General features: G+C 42.9%; 1 protein-coding gene across 21 annotated transcripts; it reads left to right on the forward strand.

The window, feature by feature from the left end:
* Positions 1-15798: 15798 nt before the first annotated feature.
* ZNF19 (zinc finger protein 19) lies at positions 15799-26849 on the forward strand. Of its 21 annotated transcripts, none has more exons than XM_063653966.1 (6): positions 15924-15959; positions 18219-18290; positions 18389-18528; positions 21578-21704; positions 22242-22355; positions 24468-26849. In XM_063653966.1, the coding sequence occupies exons 3-6, from the start codon at positions 18418-18420 to the stop codon at positions 25568-25570; spliced, it is 1455 nt and encodes a 484-aa protein (XP_063510036.1). In that variant the 5' UTR covers positions 15924-15959; positions 18219-18290; positions 18389-18417; the 3' UTR covers positions 25571-26849. The 21 variants fall into 21 exon arrangements, with proteins under 21 accessions (XP_063510043.1, XP_054309683.2, XP_054309686.2 ...); XM_063653967.1 differs by having other exon boundaries at positions 15930-15959; positions 18389-18450; XM_063653968.1 differs by having other exon boundaries at positions 15941-16560; positions 18389-18450.
* Positions 26850-27180: the final 331 nt, after the last annotated feature.

Raw genomic sequence — 27180 nt, forward strand, 5'->3', positions numbered from 1 at the left:
GTGATCTTGGCTCACTGCAACCTCCACTCCCCGGTTCAAGCGATTCCCTTGCCTCAGCCTCCCGAGTAGCTGGGATTATAGATGCTGCCACCACGCCCAGCTATTTTTTTTTTTTTTTTTGTATTTTTAGTAGAGATGGGGTTTCATCATGTTGGCCAGACTGGTCTCGAACTCCTGACCTCAGGGAAGCCACCCACCTCGGCCTCCAAAAGTGCTGGGATTACAGGAGTGAGTCACCGCGCCCAGCCTCGTTTTGGTTTTGATTTGCATTTCCCTGATGACTAATGACATTGAGCATCTTTTCATGTGTTTGATGGCCATGACTACCTAAACTATTTTTTTAATGAAACTGTTTTAATGGGTATGAAAGCAAAACAAGGTTGCAGACCATGGCTTATAAGTGAGAACATGCAGCATTTAGTTTTCTGTCCCTGTGTTAATCTGCTTAGGATAATGGCCGCCAGCTCTATCCATGTTGCTGCAAAAGACATGATCTCATTCCTTTTTACGGCTGTGTAGTATTTCATGGTATAGACGAACCACATTTTCTTTATTCTGTACGATGAAATTTGAATGCCAAAGTGAGTCCCTTGCACACAGTGAGTGTTTCCCATGCTAGTTTACTGGTTTGTCATGACAACCAGAAGGGACCTTCTATCCTTGCAGACATTCTTTAGTGGGATTGCACTGGGAAAGACATTTCTGTGTCAGGCTGGAGGAAAGTGAGGGAACCAGGAAGCGTGTGGGCAAATGGATTTGTGGTTGGCCAAAGAGCTGTGAAAGTAAGAAGGGAGAGTCTCCAGACTCTAGGAAAGCGGAGAACACTGTGAGTGGCAATCTCCACAGGTGCATTGTTAGATCATTGGACAGCATCCTACTCCTATATCCCTATGTGCTCCCTAACACGAAATCTGGTGCATAGTAGGTACACCAGGTGGCTGCTGAATCAGGTTCGTCACTGTTAATCTCTGTCCCATGATGGCTCTGTCGAGTCCCTCTTGTCTCCTTGATGGGAATTAAGAGGTAGACATCTTGGGTGCTGCTCCTGCTCTGCCCTCATCCCTGTCCATCTCAGTCTGACATTCTCCATGGTTCCTCATGACCTCCTACCAGCATGTCCCTTGGATCACTAGTTTTAGTGCTAAATATCCCCAATACTCTTGATCATTATTTCTAGAAATCCTCTTCTTCCTTGTCGTTTCTATTATGTTTGTGCTACCTGTAGGCATGGCTGTGTTTGGGATCCTAGAATCACACCCAGTCCTCTGTGGTAAAGAAGAAATTGTGAGACTATGGCATTTTTTTTTTTTTTTTTTTTTTTTTTTGCTGATAGACCCTTACCCCAGATGTTTTGTAGGTTTATCTGGGGTTATTCACTGCCTCTAAGGCTCCTCTGCAGATGGTATAAGCCTGCTTGATAATGTTTTGAGGGCCAGGTGGGAGAATGGAGCTGGGGCAGTGGCAAGGCCTTGTGATGTTTGTTCAGCATGCACACTTTTAATCACCTCCTTGTTTTAAATGCACTGTCTCCATCTGGCCCTCTGCTGGTTTTTTCCCTAGAGAATAAAGCTCCTATATTGCATGGTTTGGGAGGAGAGGTCTCTGGGCTTTGCAGGTGGGAATGAGATCGGTGGGTCCAATTGATCCTTATACGTCTGTCACATGGCTCGCCTCTGCCTTGTGAAGTCTCTGATGCCTGATCCCTGAGCCTTTCCAATGGGTGAATCAGCTTGCTTCCTGGTATCACCAAAACATTGTGAACATCTCTCATCTGCGTTTGTCTCCTTTCTCACTCTCTTGTCCTTGTGAATCTGCAGCCTTTTTGTCCTTTAAGTGTCATGTTATGGGGCTCAGAAAATGCCCGTGTTCATTCCACTTACATCTAATATGCAACTATTCTTTAAAATCAAGTCCATGCAATGTAATGTTCTGCAGCTGTTAGAGGAATAACATATATCTACATGTCTGGGCATGCTAAGTGGGTAATATAGAGTGTTAAGTGAAAAAAGCAAGTTGTAGGTTGGCTTGTATAATATAACACTATTTTCATTACAAATTTTAAATATTATCTATAAATACACATGTATACATATAGTATGTATATATACATATATAGAGAGTAACATATATTATCCTAGCATTATCTGAGATAATATAAATAAATGTCAAAGTACATATGGAGAGCTAGTGGAATATTTTCACGTAGCCAAAATATTTAAATATTTCATGTAGCCTGGACTGGGCCAGGCATGGTGGCTCATGCCTGTAATCCCAGAACTTTAGGAGGCTGAGGTGGGAGGATCACTTAAGGCCAGTAGTTTGAGACTAGCCTGGGCAATATGGTGAAACCCTGGCTCTACAGAAAAATTAAAAAATTGGCCAGGCATGGTGGCATGCACTTGTAGTCCCAGCTGCTCGCAAGACTGAGGCAGGAGGACTGCTTTAGCCCGGCAGGTGAAGGCTGCAGTGAGCAGTGATGGTGCCACCACTCTCCAGCCTGGTCAATAGAGTGAGACACTCTCTCTTTATATGTATATATGGGACTGATTTAAAAGGCTAGGCATTCTGGTGAATGTAAAATTAACTTTGAGGGCCGTGAAGCCTGGGAGCATCGTTCACATTGTGTTCTATGTGACTGGTTCCCCCTAGAGTTTCACAACTGCAGTGGCCCTTCCTGGGAGGTCCCCAGTGGGAGAAGCTGTCATTCTGTGAAACATTAGGGAGTGTTCATTTGCAAAGGAGTTGCTTCTCCCACATGTAATTCCGAGTGACCTGTACCCCAGGATATGTGTGTTTGACTGTGGTTAATGATCCTCTTGAGCTATGCTGGGGAGGCAAACTCACAAGGTGAATAATAACAGCTAGACTTCTATTTACAGAGATACCCATTCCAGCATGTTGTGGGAAACCTAGGCTTTCTCACAAAAGCAACTAGCTCTTCCTGCTTCCAACCACCCTCACCTCCCAAACAAACAACTCCCAAATCAAACAAGAAGAAATGGAAAATTTTCAGTTCAAGCTCAATGGCACGGGGTTGAGAGGAATTTAGCCATATAATTGAATGTTCTCTAGGAACATGTCTCTAGCCGTGGTTCTCAAGCTTTACTGCATAGTATAATCACCTGGGGAGGTTTCAAAAATCCCACACCCAGGCTGAATGCATCCGGAGAGTTGTATCTTTGGACAGGGTTTCTCCACCTTGGCACTAGAGACATTTGGGACCAGATAAGTCTTTGCTATAGGAGCTGTCCTGTGCATTGTGGGTTGTTTAACTGCACCCTTGGGCTCTACCCACTAGATGCCAGTAGCACACTTACCTAGTTGTACTGACCAAAAGACATATCCATGTATTTCTAGTAGTGGGGCAAACCACCTAATTGAGAATCACCGTTTTGCGGGATGGGTCCTAGGCACTATGTTTTTTTTAAAAACTTCCTAGGTGATCCCAATGTGCAGCCAAGTTTGAGAACCAGTGCTCTGATGGATTTTCCCTTGGGAAGCGTAGCCTGGTGGTAAGTCCCAGGAATTTTGGAGTACATTTTTATAAACTGTGATATAATACTGATTCAGTAAGAATGGATATATTCTGAGCCAGATGAATGGACCCACTCATCCTATCTAGTAGACATCTGTTTCTTTCCATCAAGGGGAGTTTGGAAAACAAACAGGCTGTGAACAATTTGATGAGCCAGATGAAGGGTGTCATGAGCCAGATGAGCTTATAGCAGACAGAGAACCTCTGCAGCGAATAAGGTATGCAAACTAATGAAAGGTCTAAGCAACACTAGAAAACCACAGGGTGTACGTTATTGGTGCCAAGATAATGTCTGTCATTGACTGGAGGTCCTCTGTGGATCAAGGTCTTGTGCTAGAGGATCTATTTACATGTCATCACATAAGAAGGCATCTAAGTTAATAATAATAGTAGTAATAATAATAAATAGGGCTGATGTAAAGAACACACGTCAATACTTCTGAAACATGCTTTAACCTTAACTGTTGTATATAAGCACTTATGTAATTTGAGTGCTTCTCTGTCTCACTGTGGCAGGAATTGTAGATGGGCTCACACAAACCCCCCCTTTCCATCTTCTTCCTACTATGGAAGCAAGAAAGTAAAAAAACTTGCCTAACAGATTCCTCTGCTGTTAGGAGCAGCCATGTGACATAATTTTGGCCATTAAGAATGTGAGCTCTATGAGGACAAGGGTTTTTTTATTTTTTCTATTTTGTTCTCTGCTGGTCAAAACTTATCACATTGTACACTCTAAACATCTCTGGTCTATTGTACATTAATTTTAAACCCAATAATGTGTAAAATTAAAGAGTAATTGTTAAGAAAATCCAAAGGCAAATTACAAATTGGAAGGAAAGATTTTCTTGGCCCTCAAGGAAGTTGAAGTGAGGATCCTGAGGCACTGAGACCCTGTGCTTAAATTTCAGGTAAGCTGCAGAGCCGGCTGAAATTTATCCCGCTGACACTAGATGTCACCATTGTGCTATGTAAATGTAGCTGCTGTTCAGCGTGCTGTTCAATATTCAGGACAGAGTCAGGCTCTTCAAATGGTTGAAGATTGTTAATTTTTCTTCCTTCTTAATGCCAGAATATGGTGTGGTTCAAAAATGACGACACTAATAATGATGGAGGAGAGCAAAGATCACCTGGTAGCCATCAAGCAGACCATCCGGAGGCAAAACTCCTTGTCTGAGGAATTAGGAAGTAATTAGACTTCCCTATTATCTAAAGCTGGCGTCTGGTACCAGACTTCTTCCCCCTAAATTTGTAAGTAACTAGGAGTTCTATACATCTCCAAAATCCATGCACGTTGAAACTCATTGTGCAACCCTTGCTGACATCAAGGCACTAAAACGTCTACAAATGTGGTCATTTTTCATGACCTACGTTGCTAATGTGGTCCAAATTACTCTTAAGCTCCTGCTTTAAGGTCCATAAATACCCCTAAGGAAAATCCACTAGCACGCTTAGTCCTCTCTTGCTGAAGTGCCTCACTGCACTCTCCTGCAGTGTTCTTTCTATCTAATAAAACTTTCCTTTTCAAACCTATACTGTAAATTCTTTTTTACCACCTGCAAGCCAGCCACTTTCTATTGCCGGGGCTCTGATACCTCGCCTGGCAGGGATCAGAGAAGTTTGTACAAGGAGCAACAAATAAGATAATTCTACCCAGTATGAGACCACATTTACATTATTAAAGCAAATAAATATGCAAAAAATATTCAACCTATGTTGGAAAAGACCCAAAATTAAATATTTGAAATGAAGTAGGCTGGGCGCGGTGGCTCACACCTGTAATCCCAGCACTTTGGGAGGCCGAGGTGGGTGGATCATGAGATCAGGATTTCGAGACCAGCTTGACCAACATGGTGAAACCATGTCTCTACTAAAAATACAAAAATTAGCTGGGCATGGTGGTGGGCACCTGTAATCCCAGCTACTTGGGAGGTTGACACAGATGAATCGCTTGAACCATGGAGGTAGAAGTTGCAGTGAGCCGAGATCACACCACTGCACTCCAGCCTGGGTGACAGAGTGAGTCTCCATCTCAAAAAAAAAAAAAAAAAAAAAAAAGAAGATGAACTAAGGCATAACATTGCAAATCACTAACTAGATGCAAACTTTGGGTGTGCTCGGGGAGAAGAGGGAAGAGAAAGACCTCAGGAATGAACAAAGAAGCTCAAGGGAAGAATAGCTCAGAACACCATCAATGACAAGCAAGTAAAATAAGAAAAAGCATGAGGACAGTTAATTACTACTTCAAGGTAACAGGCTTGGGAGGGAGAAACAGATTAAAATGGCATGTTGAAATTCTGAATGAAGTTGCTAAGACACTTGAACAAAAACACAGTAAATTCACAGAATTGCAGAACTTTTGTGTGCAGAGTGAAAAGAGGGGAAGAGAACAGTGCTAGCACACTGCGTTGGGCTGTTCTCGCCTTGCTGTAAAGAAATAGCTGAGACTGGGTAATTTATACAGAAAAGAGGTTTAATTGGCTCATGGTTCTGCAGGCTGTACAGGAAGCATGATGCTGGCATCTGCTCAGCTTCTGGGGAGGCCTCAGGAAACTTACTATTATGGCCAAAGGTGAAGGGGTAGCAGGCACATCACACGGCAGGAGCAGGAGCAAGAGAGAGAGCGGGGAGGAGCCACATCCTTTTAAACAACCAGATCTCAGGAAGACTCACTCCCTATCACAAGGACAGCACCAAGGGGATAGTGCTAAATCATTCATGAGAACTCTGCCCCTATGATCCAGTCACCTCCCACCAGGCGCCACCTCCACCACTGGGGATTACATTTCAACATGAGATTTGGGCAGGAACACGTATCCAAACTATACCAAACACCATCTTTAGAAAACAAGGCACTGGAGCCCAAACTCCACACATGCTAAATCTCCACGGACTGCCAATATCTTCAAGGAGCCACTCACTGTCTCGCTTGCAGGTCTAGCATCCAAATCTGCACAAGATAGGGATCTTCCACAAGATGGGAGCATGAAAAAGAAATGTAGAAGATAAACAACAAGAACGTATAAAAATAAAAGCTAATGTACTTAGCTCAGAACAAAGAACTAAAAACCAAGGTGGGACTTTGGTCTGCAACTTCCATTTTTTTCTTTTTGGAGACGGAGTCTTGCTCTGTTACCCAGACACTGTACCCAGGGGTACAGTGGCACAATCTTGGCTCACTGCAGCATTCACCTCTCAGGTTCAAGTGACTCTCCTGCCTCAGCTTCCTGAGAAGCTGGGATTACAGGTGCACATCACGATGTCCAGCTAATTTTTATATTTTTTATTAGAGATGGAGTTTCACCATGTTGGCCAGATTAGCCTTGAACTCCTGACCTTAAGTGATCCACCCGCCTCGGCCACCCAGAGTGCTGGGATTATAGGCGTGAGCCACCACGCCCAGCCGGTCTGAAACTTGTAGGACAAAGATACGTAATGAAATCTCTGCAAGTGAACTGACCAATGGCCCTTCCTCCTATTTTGTGTTGATTAGATTCCAGAAGATTTTTTGGGGGTTGTTAGATTCCTGTAGCTCATTTTCATTTTATTTGAGAGTCACCTTACTGTAGAAAATTGATGTTCTCTGTGAGTAAGCCAAATCCTGAGGATAAATTATTTCAAAGGATCATCTTGGAATCAGAAGAAAACTATTTGGTAAATTTCTGTTCTAATACACTTAGATCTGATTCCAGTGCTGAAGGGCCTAGTCTAGGGTTTTCAACTCCAACTTTTTTGTTGTTTTTGTTTTTTTGAGAGACAGAGTCTCGATCTGTTGCCCAGGGTGGAGTGCAGTGGTGCGATCTCAGCTTACTGCAAACTCCACCTCCCAGGTTCAAGCAATTCTCCTGCCTCAGCTTCCCAAGTAGCTGGAACTACAGGCATGTGCCACTCTGCCCAGCTAATTTTTGTATTTTTAGTGGAGATGGGGTTTCACTATATGTTGGCCAGGCTGGTCTTGAACTCCTGACCTCAGGTGATCCGCCTGTCTCGGCCTCCCAAATCAACTCTTGCTTTTTAATAGAGGCTTTTACTGGTATAAGCAGAAGAAAGAGAAAATAATTTTTCTAATACTGTCTGATTTCATTTTTTACATATAAGCCTACCTTGATAATTTAGCTGTTAAAAAGTGTTAGTTTTTCATAAACTTCCATAATTTTATAAAACTTACAGTTATCTTCCAAAGTTAATTTGGAAATTAATTTTACACCCCAGAATGCTATTTCCAAGTGAATTAGCATCTTAAGTGGTGGTTAAGTCACTACCTGGAAATTAAAATCAGTTTTTCCATAATGGAGCAATTTTGTTATATGTCAGTGCAACAAAACAATTACAATATTAGCAAATACCAAATAAAAGTTTCTTCCATTTCATTCTCTTTATTAAGACAGCAGGTATAATGTGAGAGAAATTAATTACAATATAATCTAAGTTCTATAAATGTAAATATTTTTTGTCTATTTTATTCACTGCTCTATCCCCAGAACCATACCTGGCACATAACCAGTAAAACCTCGATAATTATTTGCTGAATAGATAGCCATTGGAGAATTAGGAGTTTATTGAAGATGTTATGGAGAGGCCTCCTGGGAATGTCTAAGGGCTTTAAAACTTGATCTCTTAAAACTATGGTCATTAAAAACAAAATACAGAGAGAGCCAAAAGTTGGTTAATGGATACAAAAGGAGAACTAGATAGCAGGACTGAGTTCTAGCGTTCTAAAGCATCATAGAGTGACTATAATTAACAACAATTTATTGTATATTGAATAGCTAGAAGAGTGGATTTTGAATGTTCCCAGCACAAAGAAATGATAAATGTTTGAGGTGATGGATATGCTAATTATGTGGATTTGATCATTATGTATTCTATATATGTATTGAAATATCACACAGTATCCCATAGGTATGTACAGTTATTATATATTAATTAAAACTAATAAAAGCAAAAATAGAGTTTTCCATTCCACATTCAAGTTTTATCTCTAGTTCCTCTACTATAATTACCCATTACCAAGGTCTTTTTTTTTTTTCCAACACATTAATGAAGAGGCAGAGAGGGAGACTGAGTTTTCTGAGAATATTGAGTAAATATTAAAAAAGAGAAAAGGGAGAACAAAGATGTTTAGGAAGAGTGTGCGGGGAGCCACTAGAGTTGGACTTGAATAAAATAAAATCAAACTCCTGGGTCAAACTACCAACTCACACTAAGCATGGTGGGGAACAAGTCAAGATGTTAAATAACACCACAGCCAAACACAGAATGGGAGAAATTCTGTAGGACAAATAGTCCAACATCTTCAAAGAACAAATGTCATTTTTAAAAGGAGGACAAATTGTTATATATACTTAAGAGACTTAAGAGACATATTGCTAAATGAAGTATGATGACCTTGTTTGGATCATGATTAGAAAGACCACCTGTAGACCTGGCGAGGTGGCTCACACCTGTAATCCCAACACTTTGGGAGGCCGAGGTGGGTGGATCTCTTGAGGTCAGGAGTTTGAGACCAGCCTGACTTACATGGTAAAACCCCGTCTCTACTAAAAAAATAGAAAAAAAATTAGCCGGGTGTGGTGGCGCATGCCTGTAATCCCAGCTACTTGGGAGGCTGAGGCAGGAGAATTGCTTGAACCAAGGAGGCGGAAGTTACAGTGAGCCAAGATCGTGCCATTGCACTCCAGCCTGGGGAACAACAGCAAAACTCTCTCAAAAAAAAAAAAAAAAAAAAAACCCACCACAACAAAAAACAAACAAACAAAAAACCCACCTGTACAAAGCCATTTTTGAGACAATCAGGGAAAATTGAATATGGCTGGGTATTAGGGGGTATTAAGACTTGTTATTAATGGTAATATAATTGTGTTATCTTTATCCCCTTATCTTTATCTCCTAGAGAAACACAGTGAAGTACTGACAGTAGAAACGATATGATGTCTGAGTTCAACTCCAGCAAAACAGGTAAACAATAACAGCAAAAGTGTGTGTGCACATGTTTACGTGTGTGTTTGTAGGAGCAGATGCAATGAGATGGAATTGAAGCTGGTGATGATGGATGGGCACCAGGGAGTCCATTATACTACTTTACAGCGTAACTTTTAAAAATCCAAAATTAAAAGTTTAAAAAATATGGGCCGGGCGCGGTGGCTCACACCTGTAATCCCAGCACTTTGGGAGGCTGAGGCAGGCGGATCACAAGGTCAGGAGATCGAGACCATCCTGGCTACGGTGAAACCCCAGCTCTACTAACAATACAAAAAATTAGCCAGGCGTGCTGGCGGATGCCTGTAGTCCCAGCTACTCGGGAGGCTGAGGCAGGAGGATAGCGCGAACCCAGGAGGCGGAGCTTGCAGTGAGCCGAGATTGTGCCACTGCACTCCAGCCTGGGCGACACAGCAAGACTCTGTCTCAAAAAACAAAACAAAACAAAACAAAACAAAACTCTGCTGGTTTGACACAGTTGAACTCCCATTCCATAAAACCCTGCTTCTGTGTCTTCCAAGATTCTACATCCTCTCTTAATTTGAACCTATGTCATGAGAGGGTTCCTCTTCCTATTTCCTCCTAAAATGTCATTGCTTTCTAGGGTTCCTTTCTTAACCCACTGCTTTCGTCAGTGGTGCTCAAACATTAATATGTGTCATAATCATCCAGGGGACATGTGAAAAATACAGAAACTTAGGCCCCTATTCTATTTAAATGAACCATCTGGGCCTTTGAACTTGTAACCGAAGGCAGGTCTGGACACTTGCTGCTTGCAGAATCCAATAACAAGAGCGAGCTATGATAGAAAGAAAGTGACATTATTTACCAAAACTTGCAGTGGGGAAGTGGTCGGATTCACATCCAAGGTAACCACTTCAAATTTTAGGTTGAGTAGAAGGGCTTAAAAAAGGGAACTGGGAATGGGAGGCATATGAGAGGGGTACTGAGTACAAGGTCTGCGTGTCTTGTTCCAGTGGCTATCTTGAGCTGTGGTCCACTTAGAGTGTGGGCTGGCATCATCTCAACAATGGCCAGGTTATTTTCTAACTGCCTTGAATTTCTGGAATTTTGCAGCTGGGTCCCTATGCTTGGTCTGTTGCAAGATTAGCCCCTGGAATTTCTAAGTAATCACATAATTAGATACCAGCATATAGTTAGATAAAAATGTGCATGGTGTAAGGAAGTGTATGGTAAGAAAGGGAGGGACGTGGTGTTTCAAAGAAAGTAAATTTCAAGGCTGTACTTTAAGACTAAGGAGAAGAAAACAATGATATATGCAGTAAGCTTCAAGGTTATATCTTGAGACTAGGGAAAAAACAGAAAAAAGAAAAAAGGTTTTAAAATGCATTTTCAGGCTAGGCTGTTTGGTTACAAATTCTCTGTTGGCTCAGTGTGATCCCATCTGGTCTTACATCTTTATCCACCCATATCACTACCTCTGCCCTGCACTTTCCCCTGGGCTTCAGATGATATGTCCAACTAGATGTGTTTCCATGCAGACACCAGAAACTCATTATTGCTTGTCCACCTCTCCCTCTGAAACCTCACCACCTACTCAGTTACCCCAGGCAAAACCCAGTATAATTTTAGCCTTCCTCCTCTGATTCACCAAATAATTAGAGTTACAATTCTCATAATGGTTCACATTTATTGAGTGTGATGTAGAACAAGTGTACTCTCATATGCTGCTACTAAAGGGGAAATTAGTACAAGCACACTGAAAAACTGCATTTTACACAGAGACTTCAGAGACATATCGTTAAATGCAGTGTAAGGACCTTGTTTAGGTCATAATTAGAATAAACTACCTGTAAAAAGACATTTTTGAGACAATCAGGGAAAATGGATTATGGCTGGGTATTAGAGGATATTAAGAATTGTTATTAGCTGGGCATGGTGGCTCATGCCTGTAATCCCAGCAATTTGGGAGGCTGAGGCAGAGGATCTCTTGAGCCCAGGAGTTCAAGACCAGCCTGGGCAACATAGCAAGGCCCCATCTCTAAAACATTAAAAAAGAAAAAATTATTAATAGTAATAAAGTTGTGTTATCTTTTTGCGTATACCACCTGGTCTGGTGGCAGTTATTGACTAAGGCGAAATGTATGATATCCAATGACTCAGCAAATTCACTCTTAAGTATGTTTAAGAAAGATAAGAGCTTATGTTCACCAGACGTGTGAAAATGTTTATTGCAGTTATTCATAAATAATCTTCAAGGTTATTCATAAGAGCCAAAAAGTAAAAAAACCCTAAATGTCCATCACAGTAGATTTTTTTGGGTAAAAAAATGTGGTTTATTTAACAATGAACCATTAAACAATGATAAAAATGAATGAACTATAGTTATATCCAATAGATGAATCTCAAAGATATTATGTTAGATTAAAGAAACAAGCTGCATGGTTCTATTACAATATGATTCCATTTATATAAAGTTTAAAAACAGGTAAAGCTAAGGTGATGGAGGTCAGAATAGTGATTATTTTGGGGAGGCTATCAACTAGGAAGGGGTATAACAGAGAGGTTTCTGGGGTGCTGGGGACATTCTATATCTTGATCAGGTTGGAGTTACATATATAAATATTCATCAAGTTTTACACTTAAGATTTGTACTCTTTACTGAACTTAAATTATACCTCATCTGGGCACAGTGGCACGTGCCTATATACCCAGCTATTTGAGAGGCTGATTGGGAGAATCACTTGAGCTCAGAAGTGCAAATCCAGCCTGGGCAACATGGAGAGACCCCTACTCTAAAAAAAAAAAAAAACTAAATAAAAATGAAACAATCAATTAATTAGAAATGTAGCGAATGTTTACAATAAGTTAGACATGAAAATAAGTGATTTTCATATGTTGTTTAATCCTCTCAACAGCCTACAAAGTAGGTATTAATATTGTACCCATTTTATAGGTGAGAAAATTGAAAGCACAGAGAATCTAGGTAACTTGCCCCAAATCACAGTTAATAAGTGGAGGCTTGGAAACATTAGTTTGACTTAACATATTTCAACTTCTTCTTCACTATGAGACACAGAACTACATATCTGAGGCAGTGATAGAGTGCTTATGTGTGTATACTGAGGCCAAACTATCATGGTTTGAATTCTGGCTCTGCCACATAGCTGTGCATGACTTTGAGCACGTTATTTAATCTTTCTGTGTTCAGTTTCCTCATCTGTAAAATGGGAATGGTGTCATCTTATATGGTTCTTTGGCCCTTATTTCAGAATTTGATGATTTTTCCTCTTACAGTTACTGTTGCTCTTCTCTCTCTCTCTTTCTGAAGGGACTGAGGTCAGAAAGCTTGTGTCCATGGTGTGAGAGCATAGAAAGGCATATTGGGACTTGGAATACCACCTAGTATATTGTTCTGGAAAGCCAGTTTGACATGATGGAAATAATCTAGGGTTTAAATCTTAACTCTGATACCTATTATATGCTGTGGCCTTGCTGAAACTCTTTGAGTCTTGATTTTCTCTTATGATTCATTCTGCATTGAGTGCTTATATTATCTGTCCCACTCTCCCTTATAGTAAGGGAGTATAATCATTTATGTCCAACTCTTTATTCATCAAAAAATGCTTATTGATCATGAACTGTGTTATAAACACTATTCTAGAAACTTGGGATACAGTCTTGGAAAAGATAGAAAAGCCTCTTTCTTGAGGAGTTTACACTCGGCAGAAAGCCTGAGGGTTGCTCTTGAAGACTTGGGTCATGGTCCCATTTGTCTGGACTTGTGTTGCTGAAGTCCCGACTGAACAGGAAGTCCAACTAGTCATCCTGGAAGTCCTCAGTTCATGATGAGCTAGCTATTTTAGCACTCTGATCTCCTAAGAACCAACCCTGAACTGCCACCAGGCTTTGCTTATACTATCTGGTCTGGTAGTAAAAAGTGTACAGACGCCCAAACCCACTGAGGTTTATAACCATTTTCAAAGGTTTTAATAAAAAGATTGAACATTGGATTAACTCCAGAGCCCATTCAGGCTCAATTCCTAAGCTATTAATAATCGCTAATATCTAGTGAGTGTAATAATTACTAATATCTAGTGCGTGTTTAGTATGTGCTAGACACTGTACTGATTTACATGTACTAACATCTAATCCTCACAACAATCCGGGGAATAAATACTATTATTATCCTAGTTTTAGCAATAAATGTGACACTTACAGGTTAAGTAATGCACCAAAGGTCACAGAGTGGTCCTTTGGCCTTTGAAACAAAGCATCCTGATGCCAGGCTGTGCTCCTTACCACTGTGTCATACTGTTGTAAAGGAGATGGGACTAAGACGCTCTAAGTCCTCTGTTTGTTTTGTAATTCTGTGACAGTGATCACAAGCGTTTTGACAGTCCAGCAAAATCCTGGCCAGAGTTCTCTTTTGTGGACCCAGAAAGCCACAGGCGCTAACACTTTAGAGCTATCTCTCTTACCCCATATGCCCTGCGCTTTTGGCATTTTCTTTAACATTTAGAGGGGAAGGAGGGTAAGGGTCTGAGGAGCCTTGAAAGTTGACTTGGACTCCAGGGGTAGTGGCAAACCATTGGAGGTTACAGTGCATGGAATTAAAGATAGCTTGAATGGCTCATTCAATTGAATGAGCCAGCTTGACTGGCTCATTTTACAGAAGACAAACGCTGCTCAGAGACAGAAGGGTCTTCCTCAATGGCCCGTGAGTGGCAGAGCTTGTGAAAGGAAGTTGATTCACTGCGAGTGAACCAGAACTCAGAAAGACCAGTAAGCATCCAGGAAACACCGGCCACCATCTAGGCCTGTGGTGACAGCGGTTTTATCACGAATTCCTTCCTGACAATCAACTGCTCCCAGGCAGAGGCGATCCCTTTCCTGACCCACCCAAATGGATAATGACCCAGGCGTGAGGTTCCTGAGGAGTGAAGAAAGTGTGTACAAGGAAAGGAAGAGGATGTCTCCCAATCGGAAACACCAAGATGCGGAAAAGTTGCACCGTAGAAAGAGCAGCCGTGCTCATGACGCACTTCTGGCCTCCAAGCGCCCCACGAGCGTGACGCACTTCCGGCCTCCTAGCCGTTCTCGTTAGTGGTGCGCCTCTGGCCTCTGTTTTGAGTCCGCGCTCAAAGGGGCCAAAGTGCAAGGACCCACATTTGGGCGGAGCTTGGGTTGAGAGTGAGACAGCATAGCAGCCCAGGCTGGTCCTTTGAGCGCAGCTCAAAGAAGGGGACGGGGGAGGGCGTCACTATACAACTGTGGCCGGGTGGGACCTGGGCTTGTTTCTTCTTGGAGGCTGTACAGCTACAAGCTTTGCCGTGCACGAACTGGAGCTGGAGAAAGAGCCCCCCAAGGATGGGAGAATGACAGAAGTGTCTGCAGATGGCACTGCCTGGGCACCAGGAGAGGCAAGGACTCCAGCTGATTCCTACCTCCTAGGGAAGCCATCTCCACTCTTAGTTGGGGACGGCTTAAGTCTTTAACCAAGGCTGTTGCAGTGTCCGTTTTTTTTGAAGAGGCAGATTTGGAGACCTATGTCCAAACAAATATCATTGTCCCATAGTGTTTTTATGTTTTTGTTAGTTTGTTTTGTTTTTTTTTTTGAGAAAAAGTCTCGCTCTTGTCACCCAGGCTGGAGTGCAATGGCACCATCTCTACTCACTGCAACCTCTGCCTTCCGGGTTCAAGTGGTTCTCCTGCCTCAGCCTCACGAGTAGCTGGGATTACAGGCGCCTGCCACCACACCCGGCTAATTTTTGTATTTTTAGTAGAGACGGGGTTTCACCATGTTGGTCAGACTGGTCTCGAACTCCTGACCTTAGGCAATCCGCCTGCCTCGGCCTCCCAAAGTGCTGGGATTACAGGCGTGAGCCCCGGCGCCTGGCCTGCTGACCTAGTCTTTCTTAACGTGCCTGGGTCTTTACCTCTAAGGAGGACAGCTTTTTTATGCAACGACCCTTTGGCAATCTGGTGACAGCTTCAAAACCAATGAAAATCCAATTAAACAGTTTTTTAGAATTTGTGATACAGAAATATAAGTGCGTCTTTACCAACGTGATGAAATGAAATGACAAGACTTGAAGGTGGGCCCGATAACAACAAGGATAATTTCAAATTAGTGACGAGAATAGCCATATTCTGAGATCTGCATGAACTGTAATGTGATATGAAAATATCTGTGATTTCTATCGGTGACAGTCACAGGTACGGCTGATACTACTGTAGTTTGTTGCCGACATATAACAGAAGAAGATGCTAAATTTCGGTTAGAGATTAGCGAAAACAATGATATACTTTCTTTCCTATTCAAGGTCTCTTGAGGATCCCCGGGGGGAAACTCCTCCTGGGAGTAAAACCACACAACCACTGAGAAGACCGCTCCGGCATCCTAGAGAGGACGCGTGTGAGGCTAGGTGCAAGGCCAACGTAGTGACGCACTTCCGTTCACGCACCGCTTTCTGTTTTTCCTGAGGTGAGTGTTGGGGTTTGTTGCCTAGGAGTCCTTGCTAGGCTCAGGCACTGCACTTCTAGAGAAGGCTGTCGGCTTCGTCCCTGCTGCCTCAGTGGAGGGAGACAGGGCGGCCCCTCCGGGACCGGGGAGCGGAGGCTGCTCACGGGCCGGTCCCGGTCTTCCTCTGGTGCCTTCGCTCCCCCATGCCTGCATCGGCGCCTTGGGAAATGGAGGCTGTGGATATGGGCGGCCGGATGGAAGGGACGCCTCTGTTCTCGACGCCGCCCAAACCCCATCTGCTCATTGGGCCACAGCTGCTTACTGAGCAGCTGTGTGCCAGTTCCTGCTCTAGATTCCGGGGATGCAGCGGTGAATGAGGTGGGGCGTGGGCCCCGCCCCCAGGAAGCTTTCCGCCCAATGGGAAAGTCATGTATTAATCAAATCTGGTTATTTCACTCCACCTGCCCGTGACTTAGTGCATGTAGATCGAAGACCAAGTTCTTGACGTGCACAAAGTGTGGCTTCGTCCCTTGTGACTTCTTCAGCATCATCTAACAGCACACTCTCCCTTGACCGCTACTACAGTCTTCTTGATCCTTCACTACTAGAACATGTCTTTTGCGTATGCTGTTACTTTTGTAAAGATTTCCTTCATACCTTAGTTAATTTATTTTCTTAAGCTTCCCATGCACGTTAGTTTCCCCTGGCAGTGATCTAGTTGTGAACTTAAAAGTTATTTGAGAGAATCTTGATTAATGTGTCTTTCCTTTAGACTAAGCTCTGCGAGGGACGGGATCGTGCCCCTTCTGTCTTTACTTCGTCTGTTGTGTGTCATACGTGGCCTTGCATGAGATATGTATGAGATAAATATTTGTTGAATGAAGAAAGCACAAATCAATATATAATTTCAAACTGGGTTAAAGCACAAATCAATATATAATTTCAAACTACGGTGCGAGCGGAGTGTTTAACAGAGACACCTAACCTGGTCTGTAGAGCGATTGTGATCTGAAGGTGAAGGGTGGCTAGATTACTGGAGAGAATGGCAGGCAGAGAATCTCAGTTGTAATGGTTCTGAGGTTGGAGAAGCGTAGTTCATACAGAAGAAACAGCAGGTATGAAGGTCCTGAGTTAGTATAGAGGAAACTGAAAGAAGGCCATTGTAGCTAAACTAAGAGAAAAGAGGAGGGTGGCACAAGATGAGGCTCGCAGAAAACAGCATCATGCATTAAGTCCCTGTAGGGAAGATGCTGGCTTTTTTATAGAATATTGCTGTTTAACTAGAATACAAAATGTCTGTAAGAGATGATATAGTTAAAACAATAACCCAGATGTTTTAGTGTGTTGAGGTGGCCCTTCAGGGTCCTTTGGTAATCAGTTTCTGGTTTTCATGGCCCTTGAATGGGGCAATGAACAAAAAAGATGCCTGCTCCAGGTCCAAGTAAAGGAAGACTTGCTCTGAGATTTTTTTCCTGAATTTTCTTGGCCATTCTTGTCTATTCTTTTATATTAACCTTAAAATCATTTTGCCAAGTTCTAAAAGCATTCCTGTTACGATTACTATTGGAAAGAATGTAGTGTAGTTATTAAAAGCATGAGGCGGTGCCTCACGCCCATAATCCCATCACTCTGGGAGGCCGAGGTGGGTGGGTCGCTAGAGGCCAGTAGTTTGAGGACGAGTTTGGGCAATATGATGAAACCCCGTCTCTGCTAAAATTACAAAAATGAGCCAGGTGTGGTGGCACATGCCTGTAATCCCAGCTACTTGGGAGACTGAGGCAGGAGAATTGCTTGAACCTGGGAGGGAGTGGTTACAGTGAGCTGAGATCGCGCCATTGCACTCCAGCCCAGGTGACAGCGAGACTCTTGTCTCAACAAACAAACAAACAGAGAAAAACATGACCTTTGAAGCCTGGCAGATCTAGTGTGGGATCCGAGTTCATCCATTCACCAGCTGAGTGATCTTGGTAGAAGAAATTATTCTCTTAGCCTTGTTTTCTCATTTGGTAAAAATTAAAGGTTCAAAAGATTGTTATGAGGACTAAATAAGAAAATATGTATTTTTCATCCAAAAACATGATACTTCGTATTTTTAACCTTTTATGTTCTCAGTCAAATTTATTTTTAAAAATAAAGGTCTGAGATTCTTCTTGTTAGGTTTTGCCCTGAGTTTGTTGGTGTCTTTTGTTTGTTTTGCTCTTCATTTAGCTTGGTATTGGTGAGGACAGGCTCTGGTGTCCTAGGACAAGTTACTTATTCTTTCAAAATCTGTTTCCTCAGAATTACAAACCTCATGGTATGATGTGGATTAAAAAGTACATATTTATACACCATTAACCCAGTGAGCATTCAGTAAGTCAATGCTGCTTGTTATTGGCAAATTTATTGCTTTAAAGAGAGCATTTTGCTGGGCTGAGCTCACTGTTGGTTCTCTCTGTTTCTTCCCTCAGCCTTTGCCTGCTAAGAGGGAGCCCAGGTCATGGCAGCCATGCCTCTGAAAGCTCGATACGAGGTGAGCTGTGGATCCCTGAGGTCAGCGTTATGGAAGTCTGAGTTGAAGGAAATGAGTGGTGGCGGAAGGTGGATAAAAGTGATTCTGGCAAGTCTTAGAGCCAAAGCAGTAGGAAAACCCCTGTTAATTCCCTCCAGTAGGACTGGGTGCTGGGGAAAGAGCTAGGGGCAGTGAAGATGGAAACAGGACAGAGTGACCTGGAAAGCCGAAGTACAGCCTCTTGAATACTGAGAATCTCTCCTGGGCCAGAGGATCCCCAGGTTCAGTAGCTGTCCCTCTGCAGAGGGAATTGTGAGAATGAGGGACTCAGGCTGGTGATGTAGGGATCCAGGATAGGATGGAAGTGACCAAGATCAGCAAGGGCACAAGGTTTTTGGGAAGTAGCAGCAGAGGGACAGCAGGAAGAAGACAAGAAAGAGGGGGGCCTATCTCATTTGTCCTCCAAAAGAAAGAAGGAAGTTTGGGCTTCAGAATCAGGGAACACATGTCCTTGAGGTCAGTACTGCTGGCAAAGTGAGGCAGTGGGCTGTGATAGGAAAAGTCTACACTACAACAGGACACCTGAAGTTAGGGATTCTCTTAGGCCTCAGTGGCATCGTAGCCTTGAGCCAGTCACATAACTGCTTTGCATCTTAACTGGATTCATTTGTAAGGTGAACATAAGTACCTTACATTTTTGGGACAGAGAATTGATTTCCTGAATTACATTTCACTTTTTGAGATGGAGTTGCTGCTTTGTCATTTCTTTCCTCCTGGCACTTATTTATCCAGTAACTTAGTATCCATGAACCATATCCCAAATCCCAATTTCATATTTCTCACATCCTTCAGTTTTCTCTACCTGACTGTCTCACTGATATATCAGCTTGCTTGGAGCGCCCACCCTCTTCTGGTTTTTCCACGAGTGTCTGACATCACACTATATTGCAGTCCTGATCACTCAGTTTCTAAATTGCTGTGTAATTGTTGACTGTGTTCTCCCCTGATACCATTTCCAGAGAGACACAAAGTCTTGTTGTTTTTCCTTCTCTCTCTGCCATTTGTGCCATCTTTTAGATTACATTTAGAGTTTGTCATTACTTCTCTGGAATTTTGTTTGCAGCACTTCCCAGATAGATTCTCTGTGTATAGTTGTGCACCTTCCCATCACTTTGTCACCTAATACAGCTTAGTTTCCTGAGTTTGGATTTTATCCTCCAATCCAGTGTTCTCAAACTTCAGTGTACATCAGAATTACCTGGAGGGCTCACTGAAGCATGGACTGCTCTCAGAGTGGGGCCCAAGAATTTGCCTAACAAATTCCCAAGTGTTGCACCTGCTACTGATGGTGGTCTGGAGACCACACGCTGAATACCACTGTTCTAGTTAGTGGTGATTCATTCAAGAGGTTCATTCAGGAGTTGATGAGGTCAGATTGTCAGCTGGGCAGAGGATAGGTTCAGTGTGGGACAAGATTGGAAGTAGAGCTAAAGTGTCCCCAGCTGTTGACCTAGTTTACTGATTGTACCATGGTGAAGAAGAGTCAGATTCCAGAAATAACGTAGGTGATAAAACTGGCAGGACTTGAGTATTAACTGTCAGCAATGAGTGATGATGGGGGTTAGAATGTCTAGGATTAATCTGAAGTTCTAGCATTAGAGACTGGGTTGAAATTGGTGTTATCAACAGAGGGGAAAATATTGTCACTCTGCGACTTAGTTTATATAAATTAGAAAGGAAGCCATTTTGGGGAAGATGAGTTTGGTGTTGTTTGGCGAGTCAGTGTGTTGGGTCATCCAGAGAGTCTGAGGCAGTGCTGGGATGAGGAGGATGTGGAGATGTGCAAAATCAGTTGAGGCACTGGAAGGTTGGAGTATATTCCCTGAGCAGTCTGGTAATGAAGTTTAATACCAACATCTGAAGAGTGAATAGAGGCTCTAAACCAGATGCCAGAACTTTGTGGAAAGATAGAGTTGAGGCCAGCAGGGAGGGAAAAGGGTGTCTATTGAAAAAGCATGAGGGGCTGGGCATGGTGGCTCATGCCCGTAATCCCAGCACTTTGGGAGGCCGAGGCAGATGGATCTCTTGAGCCCAGGAGTTTGAGACCAGCCTGGAGAATGTGGCAAAACCTTGTCTCTACAGAAAATAGAAAGATTAGCCGGGCATGGTGGTGTGCACCTATAGTCCCAGCTACTCAGGAGGCTGAGGCGGGAGGATCACCTGAGCTGGGAGGTCGAGGCTGCAGTGAGCTGAGATTGTGCCACTGCACTCCAACCTGGGTGACAGAGCGAGACACTGTCAAAAACTCTTCTTTTTTGTTCAAAAAAGAACAACAACCAAAAAAAAAAAAAAAGAGAGAGAAAAAGAACCAAAACCAAAAGAAAGAAAGAAAAAAAACCCAAGAAGCATGAGGCTTGGTTGGCAGAAGCTATTACAGATTGTCTTGGAGCTATAAAGATAAGGAGCTAAAAGAGCTACCCAGCAGCAGCAGTTTAATTCTAGAAGCATCATTTTCTAGGAAAAGCCATCAAGGAGCAGAGTGGATTGTGCCAGGAGACTCTGAGCTCCCTCTACAGAATGCTCTTGAGCACAGGCAGCGCAGTCCTTTATACAAGAATCGAATGGGAGTTGGATGAGATAGGCCCATCAGTGCAAACCGTGACTCTGTGCTTGTTTCATGGGCATAAGGTTTGGGGCAGGGTGAACACATGTGGGGAACAGATAGATTGGCTGGGAATAGGGAGTACCTAATAGGAACAGGTGGGTCCTGAGATACCATTTGAAGCAAATTGTCCACCTGTAGGTACAACACTAAAAGACTGAAAATATTTACTAAATCAAAGAGATTTTTGCCCTAGGAAGGTTAACTAATAAGAGACTTTTTTTCCTAGGGTTTAAAAAATGTTAAATCACATTTTATGATAGTCAATTTTATATCCTAATGGAATCTCTTCTGGTAGTGAGAGAAGTTCCAGATTTTTCATTGTAAAAATAGTCATATAATGGTCTAATATCCAGTTCTTTCACCTTTTCTCATTACCCATCCCTCACAGGACTTTCCCTCAAGCCCCTACCTGTCCCCTCTGCCCCACACTCTGGCCCGGAGCCAGAGGATTGGCTCTGGGGCAGCAGGAACCTGTTGTTTTAGGAGATGGTGACCTTCGAGGATGTGGCTGTGCACTTCACCAAGACAGAATGGACTGGTCTTTCTCCTGCCCAGAGGGCCCTGTACAGAAGTGTGATGTTGGAGAATTTTGGGAACCTGACTGCTTTGGGTAAGGCCATTTTCCTCCTAGGACTCAGATCTGTACTTTTCCAGTTTTATTCCTTCTTTTACAGCCTGGGGGGAGGGGTGTGGAGTGGAGAGGAGAGGTTGTCTCTTGTGTTCTCCACTGAGTGACTGCAGAGCTGAAGCTCAGTGACCAACTTCAAAGATTTCTCGGTAGGGAGAGGTCTTGGGTCACTTTGGTCTCCCAATGAAGGGAATTACTGTCGCCTGGTAAGAGTATGTTCCATCTTCCAAGAGGCTCTGCACAGTAAGGAATAAGTAGTAGTTGTTGTCTGGGGAAGGGCATGTCCCCTTCCCTGTGTTTGTTCATGCCTTGTGGATTTCACTGACTTACTTCTCCTTGAGTGTTTTTTTTACGAGGAAGTCACAAATGCTCAGTTTCCTCTTGATCAGAATCTCTTTGGCCTTCTCCAGTTGAGAACCCTCTTCTATGGGTCTTACTCTTACTGAGACTCCTGGGGTTTTCCTTCTTTTGACACAGCAGATACAGGGCTGAAAAGTACCATTTGCTTCCTGTTTTCAGGGTACCCAGTTCCCAAACCTGCACTGATCTCACTTTTGGAGGGAGGGGACATGGCTTGGGGCCTGGAAGCACAGGATGATCCCCTGGCAGAGACGACCAAAAACGTCTGTAAAGGTAGGTGAGGCAGATTTAGAACCAATAACTGTAGAGTTTTATGGAGCACTGTATTTTAAAATGAACCATGCTGGGCAGGATTTAAATAAAATAGATGATTTCACCTAATAGGTAAAATATGAAACCTTTGTCACCCATCTTAACTCTTACCAACATGTAATCACTCAGTATGTCTCATCTGCAATCCTTGAATCCATTGCTCCTTTCTGAGTTTCAACATTGCCTACCTTAGTTGTCCTCCTTGGTTGGGATGGATTTATTCAAGAGCAGTTTTTGAGCAACTTGCCATGTACTGAACTTTGTTTAAGAAGTTCTGGAAGATACAAGTTATGGAGACAGATGTAAAAAGCGAAAAAGAAAAGTATTAAGTGCTATTGGAAATGGGATGGAGAATGTGAAGGTAAAATGGGCCAGATCTTCCCAAAAGTTGGCCATAAATGGGGAGAGTTGAGTCAGATAACACTAGGAGGTCATAGCATGGGAGGGACTTTTTGAATTCATAGGAATTCAGAGCTGAGCACAGGGTGTGAGGTGCCTTTAGAATAGGCAAGTGGATGGCTAGAGCAGGCCATTGAGAAGGTGGGTGGAGAGTCTGAGATAAAAGGCAGGTCTGAAATGGTACTCTAACACAGCTGGGTTGAAATGACCCCCAGGAAGAAAAAAGGAAGGCTGAATCTTAACCATTAAGGGATATTTAATTTCAGTGAGAGAAGGAAGAGAAAGTAGACAGTCAAATAGTCAGATGGGGGCCACCAAGAGCAAATAGTGAAATTGAAGGCAGAGGCAGGAGTTTCAGTGCAGGTGGTTTGCAGAGAGCAAATACGTGGAAAATGATGAAGCTGGCACAGCACTTCAGCCTCTTATTCTAAGAATCTGAAAAAGAATCATCAAGACAATTGAGAACCTGGTGGTTTGTTCTCACACGCTTCCTCTCTCTGGTGATGAGGTGATGTTTTTTTTTTTTTTTGTATTTTAGTAGAGACGAGGTTTCACCGTGTTAGCCAGGATGGTCTCAATCTCCTGACCTCGTGATCCACCCGCCTCAGCCTCCCAGAGTGCTGGGATTACAGGCGTGAGCCACCGCGCCCGGCCAATGATTCTTTTTCAGACTCTTGGTTACCTTGTTTACTTCAATCTCAGATTACTCTTCTCCCAACATTCTCCTTCAGAGTTCCCTTACTCCTTTAACTCACAGTCATAGGATGAACTTGATTAACCATCACATGAGTCCCAGGTAACCCAAATTAATGTTAAAACCAAGTCCAACATTTCATATAAAATAGATTGACTTTAACTCATTTAAAATGTCATCCAATCTTTTGGAACACAAATGCCATTTTATGGGCTGCTTGTCTCCTTTTTGCCGGTAGGAGAAAGAATACTCTCAGTCTAGGTGTGTCTAAGTAAACTGTTCATCCCTTTTCAAATAGAGAGTCTAGGACAGTAGTTTCTCTTCATGTTTGAGGTTCAGCAGTTTTAGGGCGTTTCCTCATCGTCTGTAGTCCATCTGTGGTTCTGCAGTTAAGAACCTCTGGACTAGGTAATCTTACAACACATTGGGAATAATGCTCTCTAAGCACTTCTGTGATTTTCTTTCTCTCTGTCTTGCCACAACCCAGTGTCCGTAATGTTCAGTGTCTTAAGTCTTTTGGGACATCTGCAGGGTATGAGTTTTTAAAAAGAACAACAATTCATCCTTTGCCTTTGCTTTCTGATACTGTTCTGTTTCACTTTCTGATTCTGAGTCTTGCCAGCCCCAATGTCACTGCTTGTTCTTAAGACCTGTGCCGCCTTTGGCATTTTGTAGGCTGTAAGTAGCATCAATTCAAAAGATACTAGCTCATGCCAGGGACAATCAGACGTCATTCAAATATTAGAGTGGAAAAGCTTAGGAAGCAGTCTTATGTGTGTCGTGTCCACTGATACCCTGTTCCACCTCGATGTTCTCTGCCTGTGTGATATTTGGCACTTTGATTTTAACAGCCTTTCTTCCCAGCATGCTGATGTGAAAGTTGAAATGATCTCTTTTAAAGCCTTATCATTTTCAATGCTCTATTATTTCTAGTATAGTTCTCAGGTGGCATTATTTGTGTTTTCTATCTCTTATGTCAGATGTTGAGACCAACATTGACAGTGAGTCCACATTAATCCAGGGAATTTCTGAAGAAAGAGATGGGATGATGTCACATGGTCAGCTGAAGAGTGTCCCTCAGAGAACTGACTTCCCAGAAACATGTAATGTGGAAAAGCACCAGGACATCCCCACAGTGAAAAATATCCGAGGAAAGGTTCCAAGAATCCCCTGTGCAAGGAAACCTTTCATATGTGAAGAGTGTGGGAAATCCTTCAGCTACTTTTCTTACTATGCTAGACACCAGAGAATCCACACTGGGGAGAAACCCTTTGAGTGTAGTGAGTGTGGAAAAGCCTTTAATGGCAATTCTTCGTTAATTCGGCACCAGAGGATTCACACTGGAGAGAAACCCTATCATTGTGAGGAGTGTGGGCGAGCCTTTAATGATAATGCAAATCTGATCAGGCATCAGAGAATCCACAGTGGGGACAGACCCTATTACTGTACAGAGTGTGGGAATAGTTTCACCAGTAGTTCCGAGTTTGTTATCCATCAGAGAATCCACACTGGGGAGAAACCCTATGAGTGTAATGAGTGTGGCAAAGCTTTTGTTGGTAATTCACCCCTACTTCGGCATCAGAAAATCCACACTGGAGAGAAACCCTATGAGTGTAATGAGTGTGGCAAAAGCTTTGGAAGGACTTCCCATCTAAGCCAACATCAGCGTATTCACACAGGGGAAAAGCCTTATTCTTGTAAAGTATGTGGACAAGCCTTCAATTTTCATACAAAACTAACTCGGCACCAGAGAATTCACAGTGAGGAGAAACCCTTTGACTGTGTAGATTGTGGAAAAGCCTTCAGTGCTCAGGAACAATTAAAAAGGCATCTGAGAATTCATACTCAGGAGTCTTCGTATGTATGTGATGAGTGTGGAAAAGCCTTCACTAGCAAAAGAAATCTTCATCAGCATCAAAGAATCCATACTGGAGAGAAACCCTATGAGTATAGCAAGTATGAGAAGGCCTTTGGGACTTCTTCCCAGCTAGGTCACCTTGAGCATGTCCACTCTGGAGAAAAGCCTGTGCTGGACATTTGTCGTTTTGGCCTCCCGGAATTTTTTACCCCCTTTTACTGGTAATAGTACACTCCAGTGAAATGTACTGAGTGGATTCCATCTTCTACTCAGGAATGGAATGTATGACACAGGCCTGACTCAGCCTCTGATCCATCCCTCAAGCCACAGTTACTGATTCAGATGTCAGTAGATGACCAAAGATGGTCCAATTAGAGTCCCAGGATTGCAAGAGCTAATAGGAAGAAATACTCCCCCCGGCCCACCCCCATTGGTTTTAACGCTGAGAAGAACTCCTAGACTCTCACAGAGGCGAGAATGAAGTCCACGCAGCAAAAAATGCATCTGAGAATTGGAGAGCAGTCAAAGACTGAAGATAATGTTTGAACAGCCACGTTAAACCATGCCTGAAGCTAAAAATACATACGGATTTTTGAATTGCAGCAGCCAATAAATTCCATTTTTGTTTGGTTGGTTTTGGCTTTGGCACATTTGAGTTAGGTTTTCTTCCCTTGGAACAGAATTTTGACTTAAACAGTGTTGTCAGTGTAGCAGTTGTTTGAAGTTTTCAGGGATAATGTACCCGATGGAGAAATGTTTTGTATGTATGATATGTGGGAAAGTCTTTAGTTATAGTCATGGCAGCTCCTAAACCCCATGATTGTGATGAGATTGGGAAGCCCATTGTAACACTGGAGAGCCCAGGTTATATCAGACACCACCAGTGGATAGAAGTTCTAACAACTTGAGCTCTGTAACAAAAATCTCATTGTACTGCAAAATTACGTCTGCAGCAGTGAGTCCATTCTCAAGAAAAGTCTTAACTAGGAAACTAAAAGCTTTCACTCTTAAAGCTTTCATTTTCTGTTTATTCAGTTTTTTATTTGGAGTGGATGCTACTCTAGGCCTTAAACTGAGAAATGCCAGGCTATTGTAGCTATTATAGCTTGGTATTTGCCATTTTAATTCCTAGGACAGCATGCCCGCTTTTCCCTTTGACCTGGCTAGGGAGCCAAGGAAATGCCATGGTTCTCGGTCATAAGATGCACTGCAGATATCTCTCAGTAGGAAAACAGAGCTGGCCCTTTTCTTTGGTGATGAACGTAAACTGCACCCTTTTTTTCTCCCATGTGCCCTTCTGCTGCCAGCCAGTGTTGGAATCTCCCTACCCAATTCCAGACTTAATTGTCTACTGAGTCTAGCACCTGGGTGGCTTCATCACCTCTTTCTTACTTGTCAGCAGATGAATGAGCAGTTGTATCATGTGCTTGGGTTGACCAATGAATGATAGACTTGGGGAATTAAGTAAACACTTTTTAATTGAAGTATAACACAAACATAAAAATGCATGAGTCGGCAAGGTGTGGTGGCTCACACCTGTAATCCCAGTACTTTGGGAGGCCGAGGTGGGCGATTATGAGGTCAAGAGATCGAGACCATCCTGGCCAACATGGTGAAACCCCATCTCTACTAAAAATACAAGAATTAGTTGGGCATGGTGGTGCATGCCTGTAGTCCCAGCTACTCGGGAGGCTGGGGCAGGCGAATCGCTTGAACCCGGGAGGCGGAGGTTGTAGTGAGCCGAGATTACGCCACTGCACTTCAGCCTGGCGACAGAATGAGACTCCTTCTCAATAAAATAAAATAAAATAAAACCATGAGTCATGGTTGTACAA

Source organism: Pongo pygmaeus, chromosome 18 (assembly GCF_028885625.2).
Source record: "Pongo pygmaeus isolate AG05252 chromosome 18, NHGRI_mPonPyg2-v2.0_pri, whole genome shotgun sequence".
NCBI lineage: Eukaryota > Metazoa > Chordata > Mammalia > Primates > Hominidae > Pongo > Pongo pygmaeus.